The sequence below is a fragment of the Anas platyrhynchos genome, chromosome 33, assembly GCF_047663525.1.
Source record: "Anas platyrhynchos isolate ZD024472 breed Pekin duck chromosome 33, IASCAAS_PekinDuck_T2T, whole genome shotgun sequence".
In the NCBI taxonomy this organism is placed as follows: Eukaryota; Metazoa; Chordata; class Aves; order Anseriformes; family Anatidae; genus Anas; species Anas platyrhynchos.
Genome location: NC_092618.1, coordinates 9,936,537 through 9,950,036, shown reverse-complemented (window position 1 = coordinate 9,950,036; position 13,500 = coordinate 9,936,537). Strand labels below are relative to the sequence as shown.

Below are 13,500 nucleotides of genomic sequence, written 5' to 3'. Positions count from 1 at the left end.
ACACGTGGCCTCTGTGCATGTGTGTGGCCTCCGTGCACACGCATGTGACCTTGCACAATCACGTGTGAGCTTGCACACGCATGTGTGAGCTTGCACAATCACGTGTGACCTCGCTTACACATGTGACTTTGCACAATCATGTGTGGCCTTGCATGAGCATGACCCTGCATGCACACACATGGCCTCTCACATGCACGTGTGACCTTGCACAATCACACATGGCTTTGTGTGAGTGTGACCTTACATGCATGTGTGACTTCCATGCATATGTGTGGCCTTGCACACCCATGTGTGGCCTTGCACAATCACATGTGGCCTTGCACACAAGAGTGTGACCTTGTATGAGCCTGACCTTCATGCACACATGTGGCCTTGCACACACACGTGGGACCTTGCACACATATGTGTGACCTTGCACAATCACACGTGAGCTTGCACAACCACGTGTGACCTCACTCACATGTGTGACCTCCATGCATGTGTGGCCACTCACATATGTGTGATTTTGCACACACACGTGACCTTGCATGCACACATGTGACTTTGCACAATCACATATGACCTCCTTGCACACACATGGCCTTGCACATGCAGGTGTGACTTTGCACGCCCATGTGTGGCCTTGTACAACCATGTATGTGACCTCACATGAGCGTGACCTTGCATGCACGTGAGACCTCCGTGCACACGCGTGGCCTTGCACACTCCTGGCCTTGCACACGTGTGTGTGGCCTTGCACACGCGCGTGCTCCCGACCTTGTGGTTGCGGCCGTGCTTGTCCAGCAGGGAGATGATGGACTTGATGTGGTTCTCCTGGATGATGTTCAGCACCTCGGGGCTCTCGATCAGCACGCAGTACAGCACCTCCAGGATGCCTGGGGGGGGGGGGGGTCAGCACCACGGGGGGGTCCCCAACCCTATAAGGGGGTCCCCAGCCCCATAGGGGGGTCTCCAACCCCATAGGGGGGTCCCCGGTCCCATAGGGGGGTCCTGGTCCCCATGGGAGGGTCCTCAGCCCCATAGGGGGGTCCTGGCCCTATAACTAGGGGGTCCCAGCCCCTTTTTGGGGGGGGGGTCCCAGCCCCTTTTTGGGGGGGGGTCCCAGCCCCTTTTTGGGGGGGTCCCGGCCCCTATTGGGGGTCCCACGCACCCGAGGAGGCCTCGAGGCGGTCCAGCTTGCTGACCAGCCAGTCCAGGTTGGTGGAGAACAGGGCGCAGTTGGAGCGGTTCCCCCGGATCAGCGAGGCTGGGGGGGGGGCACGGGGGTCAGAGCCCCCCCGGGGCACCCCACGCTGCCCCCCTGCACCCCCTCATACCCCCTCCATGCCCCCCATACCCCCACAAGACCCCCCCTCATACACCCCCACACCCCCAATACCCCCCTTATATCCCCCCACCCACCCCCCACACCTACCCACGACCCCCCCAAGCCCCCCATACCCCCCATGACCCCCCCCAGTACCCCCCATAACCCCCCCAGCCCACCCATATCCCCCAAGACCCCCCTCCAACCCCCCCACGACCCCCCCATGACCCCCCCAAACTCCCCATGACCCCCCCCATGACTCCCCCCAACCTGCCCCATATCCTCCACGACCCCCTCATGACCCCCCCATGACCCCCCACGAAACCCCTCAAAAGCTTCCCAGGGACCTCCAGGGACCCCAAAAGCCCCCCAGGTACCCCCGAAAGCCCCCCAAAGCCCCCCAGGTACCCCAAAAGCCCCCCAAAGCCCCCCAGGGATCCCAAAAAGCCCCCCAGGGACCCCCAAAAGCCCCCCAGGGACCCCAAAAAGCCCCTCGAAAGCCCCCCACGGGCCCCCAGAAGCCCCCCAAAAGCCCCTCAAAAGCCCCCCAAAGCCCCCCAGGGACCCCCAAAAGCCCCCCAAAGCCCCCCAGGGGCCCCCGTGGACCCCCAAAAGCCCCTCATAAGACCCGCAGGGACCCCAAAAAGCCGCTCAGGGACCCCCCAGGAACCCCTGAAGCCCCCCAAATCCCCCCAGGGACCCCCTGGGAACCCCCCAAAGCCCCCTAAGACCCCCCAGAAGCCCCCCAAAAGCCCCCTAGGGACCCCCATAGACCCCCCAGAAGCCCCCCAGGGACCCCCAGGGACCCCAAAAAGCCCCCCAGAAGCCCCCCAGGAACCCCCAGAAGCCCCCCAGGGACCCCAAAAAGCCCCCCAAACCCCCCCCGGGCCCCCACCTCCTCCTGGAAGAGGTTCTGGCGGCTGCGCAGGGCTCGCAGGCGGCTCTGGCGCTCCTCGTGCCGCAGCTCGGCCGGGGGGTGCTGGAAGTACCCGATGAGGTCCCGCAGGCTCAGGATCACCGCCCCGATCGGCAGCGCCCCCCCGGGCCCCCCCCGGCCCTTCCCGCTCAGGCTGTCCAGGCCCCTGGGGGGGGGACACGCACAGGGGGTGCAGCACGGGAAAAAAGGCGCAGAGGGGTCTCCGACACCGAGATTTGTCCCTTCTGACCCCAAATCTTGTCCGTTCTGGCCCCAAATCCTGCAGCTCCTTCCAACCCCAAATTTCACTATCTGACCCCAAATCTCACCCCTCCTGACCCCAAATCCCACAGCCCCTTTCTGACCCCAAATGTCACTGTCTGACCCCAAATCTCACCCCTCCTGACCCCAAATGCCCCCTTTTTCCCCCAAATCCCCCCTTTTCCCCACAACCCCCCCTTTTCCCCCAAATCTCACCCTTCCTGACCCCAAATACCCCCTTTTTTCCCCAAATCTCGCCCTTTTTTTCCCCCAGATCTCACCCCTCCTGACCCCATACCCCCCCGTGCCCCCCGTCCCCCCCCACTGTACGAAGACCCCGTAGAGCCCGGCAGTGCTGTAGATCATCCTGACCCCAAATCCCCCCGTATCCCCCAAACTGCCCCCTTTTTCCCCCAAATCTCGACCTTTTCCCCCCAAATCTCGCCCCCTCCCAACCCCATACGCCCCCCGTCCCCCCCCACCGGATGAAGACCCCGTAGAGCCCCGGCGGTGCTGTAAATCATCCTGGCCGCCTGCGACTCCTGGCGCTGGGAGCGGGACAGGGTCAGGGCATCGTCCATGTGCCCCTCCTGGTGCAGGATGGCCTGGGGGCGGCGGGGGTCAGCGGGACCCCCGAGACCCCCGGGAGCCTCCCCCGACACCCCCAGATCCCACCCCCAGAGACCCCCAGCGATGCCCCAAATCTGCCCCAATGATGCCCCCAAAGTGCCCCCAGGGGTGCCCCAAATCCCACCCAGACCCCCAGAGACACCCCAAAGACCCCCAGAGAGCCCCCAAAGCCCCCCCAGAGCCCCCCAAAGCCCCCAAATCCCCCTAAAGCCCCCCAGAGACACCCCAAAGCCCCCCTAAATCCCCCCTAAACCCCCCCAGGGAGCCCCCAAAGCCCCCCAAGGATCCCCAAAATTCCCCCAAAGCCCCCCAAAGCCCCCCAGAGAGCCCCCAAAGCCCCCCAAATCCCCCCTTGAGCCCTCCACGGACCCCCCAAATTCCCCCCAGGACCCCCAAAATCCCCCCCCGGCCCCCACCTTCCTCTTGAGCAGCCCGAGCCTCATGGCCTTGGTGTCGGCGGCGGCGTAGGTGAGCCAGAGCCCCGAGGCCACGTGCTGCACGAAGCACTGCGACTCCCCGTACTTGATCTCGGGGGGGCCCGTGCCTCCCACGTCCCGCTTGGCCCCCGCCTCCAGCTTCTCCTGCAAGAGGGGGGGCGTGAGGGTGAGGGGGGATCCCCAATGGGGACTGGGGACCCCAATGGGATAGGTGGGGAGGGGGTGTATAGGGACAGGGACCCCCCATGGGATGCATTGGGGGGGGTTATATAGGGACAGGGACCCCACCGGGACCCATGTGGCCAGGATCCCCCAGGGACGAGACCCCCCGGGATGGGACCCCTGGGGACGGGACCCCCAGGATGAGACCCCCAGGACGAGACCCCCAAGGGATGAGACCCCCAGGATGAGATCTCCTGGGATGAGCCCCCCAGGATGAGATCCCCTGGGACAAGACCCCCAGGATGGGACCCCCAGAACGAGACCCCCAGGAGGAGACCCCTGGGATAGGACCCCCTGGGGATGGGACCCCCCAGGACGAGATCCCCTGGGATGAGACCCCCAGGACGGGACCCCCTGGGGATGAGACCCCCCAGGATGGGACCTCCAGGACTGGACCCCCCAGGATGGGACCCCCTGGGGATGAGACCCCCTGGGATGGGGCCCTCAGGACAGAACCCACTGGGGATGAGACCCCCAGGACTGGACCCCCCAGGACAGGCCCCCCCAGGACCCCCCCCCCGCGCACCTTGGATGCTCGGAAGCAGAAGGCGGAGGCGCGGGTGCTGGCGGCGGCCGCCTCCACCATGGCCAAGCCGCGCTCCTCCGGCAGCGCCAGGTAGCGCCCGGTGGTGACGTGACGCACCCGGAACGGCTGCCCCCAGCGCAGGTGGCTGCCGCTCCAGCTGGGGGGGGACATGGGGGTCAGGGGGGGCATTGGGGTCATGGGGACATCAGGGGCAATGGGGGGACACGGGGACATTGGGGACACAGGGATGGAACGGCTGCCCCCAGCGCAGGTGGCTGCTGCTCCAGCTGGGGGGACATGGGGGTCAGGGGGGGGCATGGGGGTCAGTGGGGTCATGGAGGGTCATTGGGAGACACAGGGACATTGGGGTCATGGGGGGTCATTGGGGTCATGGGGACATCAGGGGTCATTGGGTCATGGGGGGTCATGGGGGGACACAGGGACATTGGGGTCACGGGGGGGCATTGGGGTCATGGGGACATCAGGGGTAATGGGGGGACACAGGGACATTGGGGACACAGGGATGGAATGGTTGCCCAGCACAGGTGGCTGCCGCTCCAGCTGGGGGGCATGGGGGGGGGTCAGTGGGGTCATGGGGGTCAGTGGGGCTCATTGGGGTCATGGGGACATAGGGGGCAATGGGGGGACATTGGGGTCACGGGGAGACACAGGGACATTGGGGTCCTCGGGGGTCATTGGGGTCATGGGGACATAGGAAAATGATGGGGTCGTCGGGGTCACTGGGGTCATCGGGGGTCATGGGAACATAGGGGTCATTGGGGTCATGGGAGGACATGGGGGGTCGTTTGGGTCACAGGGGGACACAGGGACATTGGGGACATGGGGGGTCATGGGGGGGTCACTGGGGTCATGGGGATGTGGGGGGGGTCATCAGGGGTCATTAGGGGTCATGGGGGGACAGGGATGGGACACGGGGACAATGGGGACACGGGGATGTGCAATAGGGACACGGGGCACACAGCCCAGGGACAGGGGGACACGGGGGGGACACTGGGAGGGGAGGGGGGACACACAGGGGGGCCATGACCCCCCCCCCCCACCTGATGCGCAGCGGCTCCAGGCGCCACAGGGAGCGGGCGTGGGTGCAGACGGCCCCCCCCTCGTAATTAACCACGCTGCTGGGGACAACCACAGGTCGGGGGGTGAGGTCCCAGGGGACCCCCTCAACCCCCCCAAAAAAAAAATTCGGGTTCCCCCCCCCCAAAAAAAACCTGAGCTCTCCGCCCGGCTCCGGCGCCGAGGGGCTGAGGCACTCGTCCATGTGGCCGTGGAACAGGCGCAGGACGTGGCCGCCCGTCACGTAGCCTGGGGGGGGGACACGCAGAGATTTTGGGGGTGCTGGGGGGGGGGGCACACCCACCCATGGGGGGCACCCGAGGGTGCTGGGCCCCCCCGCCCACCTTCCTCGGAGCCCGAGCAGATGGGGTTCATGTTCCACAGCGTCTGCATGAAGGAGGCGTCCGCCTGCAGCCCCGCTGGCCGTCGAGAGGTGCTGGGGGGCAAAAAGGGGGGGGGTGGGGGGAGACCCCCCCCCAGGGGAATCCCCAGGAACCCCCCAGGGACTCACCATTCATAGGGAGACCCCACCCCAAGGGGAATCCCCGGGATTCCCCAGGGACCCCCCCCCAGAGGCCTCCAATCTCAGGGAGACCCCCCCCCACAAGGTGACCCCCCCCCACAAGGGGAATCCCCAGGGACCCCCCCAGGAACCCCCCATTCACAGGAAGACCCCCTGGGGTCCCCCCCCCCAAGAAGACCCCTCCCCAGGGACCCCACACACCCAGGGAGACCCCCCCAGGGAACCCCCGCAGAGAAGACCCCCCAGGACCCCCCCATTCACAGGGAGACCCCCCCCAGGAACCCCCCAGGGACCCCCCACTCAGGGGGAACCCCCTGGGACCCCCACAGGGAGACCCTCCCCTCCTCACAGCTCCTGCACGCCCCCCTTTCACCACGCCCCCAGCCCTTGCACACCCCTTGCACACCCCTCACACGTCCCCCCTGCACACCCCTTGCACCCCCTTGGCCCTTGCATGCCCCCCGCACGCCCCTCGCACACCCCTTGCATGCTCCTTGCGCACCCCCTGCACTCCCCCAGCTCTTGCACGCCCGTTGCACACCCCTTGCACACCCCTTGCACGCCCCTTGCACACTCCCAGCTCTTGCACACCCTTTGCACACCCGTCGCATGCCCCTTGCACACCTCCTTGCACACCCCCAGCCCTTGTACACCCCTTTCGCACCCTTTGCACACTCCCCGCACCCCCCTGGCCCTTGCACGCCCCTCGCACACCCCTTGCACGCCCATTGCACACGCACCAGGTAGCGCTCGGAGGAGACGCTGACCAGGATGAGGTCGTCGCCCACCCGAACTTTCTCGCCCTCCGAGCGCTGCTTGGACGCGGGGTGCATGGTCCACCAGCACGCCTCGCCTGCACACGGGGGGGTGGCAGCCGGGCCGGGGGGCCCCAAAACCACACAGGGACCCCGAGACCCCACACAGGGACCCCCAAACCCACACAGGGACCCCAAAACCCACACAGGGACCCCAAAACCCCATACAGGGACCCCCAAACCCACACAGGGACCCCGAGACCCCACAGGGACCTCCCAAACCCACACAGGGACCCCAGAACCCACATATGGGGCCTGGGGACAGCCGGACCCCACAGGGACCCCAAAACCTACACAGGGACCCCAAAACCCCCTGTGGGGACCCCAAAACCCATATAGGGACCCCAAAACTCACATATAGGGACCCTGAGACCCCCATACAGGGACCCCAAAACCCCACATAGGGACCCCAAGATCTCCATATAGGGCCTGGGGGCAGCCAAATCCCACATAGAGACCCCAAAACCATGTATAGGGACCCCAAAACCCCCATATAGGGCCTGGGGGCCCCCAAACCCCATAGAGACCCCCTTAACACCCCCCTAAAACCCCTTTAACCAAACCCATAGAGCCCTCAACCCCCCAAAAGCCCCCCCCAGGACCCCCCTTAACCCCCCCAGGACCCCCCCAGCCCCCCGGCCCCATACCCGCGGCGTCCTCCTGCAGCCCCACGTCGAAGGCCAGTTTGTCGGTGACGGAGCGCGACGTGGTCAGGCAGCTCAGGTACTGGGGGGCTCGGGGTCAGGGGCCGCCTGGCCCCATAGAGACCCCCCCGACCCCATAGAGACCCCCCGGCCCCATAGGGACCCCCCTGGCCCCTTAGGGAGCCCCAAATCCCATAGGGAGCCCCTGACCCCATAGGGAGCCCCCAGCCCCATAGGGACCCCCCCGGCCCCATAGGGACCCCCAAACCCCATAGGGACTCCCTGACCCCATAGGGACACCCCGGCCCCAGAAAGCCCCCTACCAGACCCCATAGCCCCCCCCACAGACCCATAGAGACCCCCCCTCGCCCCATAGGGCTCCCTCTCTGGCCCCATAAGAGCCCCCCTCCAGCCCCATAGAGACTGTACAGCCCCATAGGGACCCCCCCTTACCCCATAGAGCCCCCCAAGCCCCACAGCGCCCCCTCCTTACCCCATAGGGGCCCCCCCTTACCCCTATAAGCCCCCCCTCAACCCCATAGAGCCCCCCTCCTGCCCTATAGGGCCCCCCCCTCACCCCATAGAGCCCTTCCTTACCCCGTAGCCCCCCCTCAACCCCATAGAGCCCCCCCCTTACCCCACAGAGCCCCCCTCCTGCCCTCTAGGGACTCCCCCTGCCCCATAGAGCCCCCCCCGCCCCACAGCCCCCCTCACCCCATAGAGCCCCCCCTCACCCCATAGAGCCCCCCCCCACCCCACAAGAGCCCCCCTCACCATGCCGCTGTGGCAGTGCCGCAGGAGGATGGCGTGGCCGTACAGCAGCGTGCGGTGCCCACCGCCCTGCGAGGACTGGGGGGGGCGGGACACGGGGCCGGGGGGGGGGGGCACACGGTCAGCGGCACGGCCCTCGTGCAACGCACGGCCCTCGTGCAAGGGGCTCTGTGCATTGCATGGCCCTCGTGCATTGCACGCCTCTTGTGCAAGGCGCCCGGTGCATTGCACACCCAGGTCTCTTGTGCAACGCCCTCTTGTGCATTGCACAACTCTTGTGCATTGCACACCCACACCTCTTGTGCATCATCCCCTGTGCATTGCACACTCCTCGTGCATTGCACACCTCTTGCGCATTGCACGCCCCTCGTGTGTTGCAAACCCCTTGTGCAAGGCCCCTGTGCATTGCACGCCCATTGTGCATTGCACAACTCTTGTGCATTGCACACCCACTTCTCTTGTGCACCATCCCCTGTGCATTGCACGCCCCTCGTGCAACACCCTCTGTGCTTTGCACACCCATGTCTCTTGTGCAACACCCCGTGCGTTGCACGCCCCTCGTGCAAGACCCCTTGGTGCATCGCACGCTCCTCGTGCAAGGCTCCCCGTGCTTTGCACGCCTCTTGTGCAACCCCCCTGTGCCTTGCACGCCTGCTTTGCACACCCCTCGTGTGCAAAAAGGGGGGGGGGCTGCATCCGGGATCCACACGGGGGGGGCTCAGGGTTCCGGGATCGGATCATTTTGGGGGGGGGGGGATTTTTTTGCAGGATGGGGGGGTGCAGGGGGGGCCCCCCCGGGATCCATGCGGAGGAGGAGGAGGAGGAGGAGGCCGAAGGACACCGGGGATGGGGGGGGGGCAGAGGGGGGGGGGGGTCACAGCACCACGGTGCCACCTACCCACTTGTCCAGATCGACCCCCCTGGGGTGGGCGAGGAGAAGCGAGGCGTCACGGGGGCAGGGACCCCCAGGGCCCCCCAGGACCCCTCCCCAGCCCGTGGTTCCCCACCCGCCCTGGGCCCACATCTCGGCGCTCTGCTGGCCAGCATCTCCTGCAGAGCCCGCCGACGGCAGCTGCTCACGCGGGCGGCGAGGGCCAGGTGCGGGGGCAGGCCCTGGGGGGCACCGGGGTCACCAGGGGTCACCGGGGATCACAAGGGGTCACCAGGGGTCACCAGGGGTCACCCAGGTCACCAGGGGGCATGGGGTCACCAGGGGTCACCCAGGGTCACCGGGGGGGACCCCCAATTGGGGGGTGTTGGGCACCCCCCTCTGGTGACGTTGGGGTTCCCACGTTTTGGGGGGGCCCCGTGGACCCCCCAGGTGATATTTGGGGTTCCCCCCGGTGATATTTTGGGGTCCCCTCCCCGTTCTGTGATATTTGGGGTCCCCCCCAGGTGACATTTGGGGTCCCCCACGTTTTGGGGTACAGGGTGACCCCCCCCCCTCCCCACCAGGTGGTATTTGGGGTCCAGCCCCTGGTTGGGGGGGGGTTCCCCGTGCCCAATCTATGGGGTGTCCCCAAACTGGGGGGGGGTCCCCATGTCCCCAGCCCCCCCCCATGCTCCCGGGGGTCCCTACACCCCCCATGGGGTCCCCAAGTCCCCCCGCCCCCCCAGGGGTCCCCACATCCCAATGGCCCTTATGGGGTCCCCACCCCCCAGTCCCCCCATAGGGTCCCCATTCCCCCCCCAGCCCCCCCCATGCCCCCCCATGCCCCCCCCGCGCCCCCTCCCCATTGGAGTTGGGACTCGGGGAAGCAGAAGCGGCTCCCCAGGACCCCCCCCCCATCCCCCTTATAGGGTCCCAGCCCCCCCCCCATGTCCCCACCCCCCCCATGCCGGGGGGGTCCCCGTGTCCCCACCTGCGCGTTGGAGGTGGGCTCGAGGAAGCAGAGGCGGTTCCCGAAGCCCTCGGCCGCCAGGCACAGCTTGAGCTGCTCCGAGGGCAGCGAGCTGGTGGTCTGCAGGACCACCTCGTCCTCCTGGGGGGGGGGACAAAATGGGGGGGGTCACCAAAATAATGGGGGGGGTCACCAAAATGGGGACATCACAAAATAATGGGGAAACCCCAAAATGGGGACACAAGGTGAGAGGTCATGGGGCAGGGGGCTGGTGGGCTGCAGAACCACCTCGTCCTCCTGGGGGGGGGAATATCAAAATGGGGGGGCACCCCAAAATTATGGGGAAACCCCAAATAATGGGGACATCACAAAATAATGGGGACACAAGGTCAGAGGTCATGGTGAGAGGTCATGGGGCAGGGGGCTGGGGGGCTGCAGAACCACCTCGTCCTCCTGGGGGGGGGCAACAAAATGGGGGGCACCCCAAAATTATGGGGAAACCCCAAAATAATGGGGACACACCAAAAATGAGGATATCACAAAATAATGGGGATAGGAGGTCATGGGGCAGGGGGCTGGTGGGCTGCAGAACCACCTCGTCCTCCTGGGGGGGGCAACAAATAATGGGGGGGGCACCCCAAAATTATGGGGAACCCCCAAATAATGGGGACATCACAAAATAATGGGGGCACGAGGTCAGAGGTCATGGTGAGAGGTCATGGGGCAGGGGGCTGGGGGGCTGCAGAACCACCTCGTCCTCCTGGGGGGGCACCAAAATAATGGGGGGGGCACCCCAAAATATTGGGGAAACCCCAAATAATGGGGACATCACAAAAATGGGGGCACGAGGTCAGAGGTCATGGTGAGAGGTCATGGGGCAGGGGGCTGGGGGGCTGCAGAACCACCTCGTCCTCCTGGGGGGGCACCGAAATAATGGGGGGGCACCCCAAATTTATGGGGGGGGTCACCAAAAATGGGGACACACCAAAATAATGGGGATACGAGGTGAGAGGTCATGGTCAGAGGTCATGGGGCAGGGGGCTGGGGGGCTGCAGAACCACCTCGTCCTCCTGGGGGGGCACCAAAATAATGGGGGGGGCACCCCAAAATTATGGGGAACCCCCAAATAATGGGGACATCACAAAATAATGGGGAAACCCCAAAATGGGGACACAAGGTCAGAGGTCATGGGGCAGGGGGCTGGTGGTCTGCAGAACCACCTCGTCCTCCTGGGGGGGGCAACAAAATAATGGGGGGGGCACCCCAAAATATGGGGGGGTCACCAAAAATGGGGGGCACAGAGTGAGAGAACACAGAGGGAGGGAGCCCCCAAAAAAGGGGGGACACCCCCAAAGTGAAGGACCGCAAAGGGGGGAACCCCAAAAGGAGAGGGACCCCCCCAAAAAAATGAGACCCCAAAAAGGGGGACCCCCAAAAAAAAAGGAGGGACCCCAAAAATGAGAGACCCCCAAAAGGGGAGGGACCCCCCAAAGTGGAACCCCCAAAGTGAGGGACCCCCCCCCAAAAAAAAGGGAGAATCCAGAAAAAAGGAGAGACCCCAAAACGGGGAGAAAACCCCCCAAAAATGGGAGAACCCCCCCCAAAAATGCTGCCCCCCCCAGCCCCTTGTGGCCCCCCCCTTTGTGCCCCCCCCCGCCACCTGCTCCCATCACTCATGGGGGGGGGGGGGGGGCGGATTTTTGGGATGCCGCCGGGGTCACCCCGGGTCCCAGCGGGGGGGGGCACCTGACACCGGGGGGGGGTCATAACAGCCCCCCCCCCCCCCAAAAAAAAAACACCCCCCCAATTTCCACCCAGGCTGCTCCCATGGGGGGGGGGGCTGTTAATAACCCCCCCTCCCCCAGGCCCATTTTGAGGCCAAACCGGGAGGATTTGGGACACGGGGGACGAAGTTGGGCCGCCCCCGCCCCCCCCCCCAGGGGGGTATTTTTGGCTCCCCGCCCCCCCCCGGCTCTGGTTTCGCCCCCAGCAGCAGCTGCCCCCCCCTCCCCCCCCCGGGTGCTTTTTTTGGGCCACGACAGGTGGGGCCGGGGGCCGGCAATGGGGGGGGGGGAGCTCCAGTCCTTCCAGTGCTCCCAGTTTCATCCCAGTTTCATCCCAGTGCCGTCCAGTGCCTCCCAGTATCCCCAGTCCCAACCCAGTCCCCCCCAACACCACATTGCCCCCCCCCAGCCCAGTGCCCCCAGCCCAGTCCCCCCCAAAGTCTTCCAGTGCCCCAGTATCATCCCAGTCCCTCCCAGTCCCATCCCAGTGCCTCCCAGTATGATCCCAGTGCCTCCCAGTATGATCCCAGTGCCATCCCAGTGCCTCCCAGTGCCCCCCGGTGCCCCCAACCCCAGTTCCCCACCCCCAAGTCCTCCCAGTACCCCCAGTATGATCCCAGTCCCTGCCAGTCCCATCCCAGTCCCATCCCAGTGCCATCCCAGTCCTTCCCAGCACCCTCAGCCCCCCCAGCGCCCCCAAAGTCCTCCCAGTGCCCCCAGTCTCATCCCAATCCCTCCCAGTCCCATCCCAGTCACTCCCAGCCCCCCCCACGCCCCCCCCCAGCCCCCTCCCAGTATCCCCAGTCCCTCCCAGTCCCTCCCAGTAACTCACCGTGCGCAGGAACTGGACATCGTCCTCCGCATCCGCCTCAACCATGGCTGGGGGGGGTCCCGGGGTGGGGGGTCCCGGGTGTTTGGGGGGGGGGCGTCAATAAAATGGGGGGGTCCCGGTTACGTGGGGGGGGGCTCCGGGGAGCGGGGACCGGAGCTGGGGGGGGTCCCGGGGGGGTCCTGGGGGGGTCCCGGGGGGGTCCCTGGCAGGGGGGGTCCCGGAGCCGTCTCCCGGTGCCGCCGCCCCCGGTGCCGCTGAGCCCTGGGGGGGGGGCAGGGGGAGGGGGAAACTGAGGCACGGCCCCCCCGGCCAAAAATGGGAGGGGGAGGGGACAAAGGGGGGGGGGCGCCCAGACACACCCCCCCCCCCCAACCCCCACCCCCTCGGCTGGCTCTAATTAAGCACCGGGTGCTAATGAGGGCGGGGGGAGGGCAATCCCTGCTGTCAACGCCCCCCCCTCCCCCAGCCCCCTCCCCAAGAAATGGGGGGGCACGGGGGGGTACAGGGAAATGGGGGGGCTGATAAATGGGGGGGGGCACAAAAATGGGGGGGTGCACAGAAATGGGGGGGTCCTGGCAATGGGGGGTGGTCCTGGCAATTGGGGGGGGACCCCAAAAATTTTGGGGGTTCACAATGGGGGGGGATCCCCGGCCCCGTGGCCCCCCCCGCCGTGGCCCCCCCCCGGGGCTGACATCAGCCCAGTTCCTCCTTCGCCCAGTTCCTGCTGGGGACTGGGAGCGGGCGGGGGGCACGGGGGGGGCTCGGAGCCATGGACCTCGGGGACAGCAAGAGGTGGGTGCCGGGGGGGGGCAGGGGGGGGGTTAATGGGGGGGGGGCAGAGGGGGGTCCCCTCCCCCATTTACACTGGGAGCGTCCGTCCCCGTTCCGCTCTGGGACCAGTTCGGCGCCCAAACT

At 66.4% G+C, this 13,500-nt stretch overlaps 1 protein-coding gene across 1 annotated transcript in view; it reads right to left on the bottom strand.

Moving 5' to 3' along the window:
- The window catches only part of RYR1 (ryanodine receptor 1), a 54,867-nt gene extending 42,174 nt beyond the window's left edge, over positions 1–12,693 (bottom strand). Inside the window, 17 exon segments of the mRNA XM_072030030.1 lie at positions 757–875; positions 1,151–1,307; positions 2,196–2,388; positions 2,966–2,991; positions 2,993–3,088; positions 3,530–3,694; positions 4,299–4,455; positions 5,360–5,437; positions 5,531–5,624; positions 5,720–5,790; positions 5,792–5,811; positions 6,639–6,751; positions 7,361–7,439; positions 8,132–8,206; positions 9,027–9,200; positions 9,991–10,110; positions 12,586–12,693. Coding sequence (XP_071886131.1) covers positions 757–875; positions 1,151–1,307; positions 2,196–2,388; positions 2,966–2,991; positions 2,993–3,088; positions 3,530–3,694; positions 4,299–4,455; positions 5,360–5,437; positions 5,531–5,624; positions 5,720–5,790; positions 5,792–5,811; positions 6,639–6,751; positions 7,361–7,439; positions 8,132–8,206; positions 9,027–9,200; positions 9,991–10,110; positions 12,586–12,630 — 1,782 coding nt within the window. The 5' untranslated portion in view covers positions 12,631–12,693.
- Between the last annotated feature and the right edge of the window lie 807 nt (positions 12,694–13,500).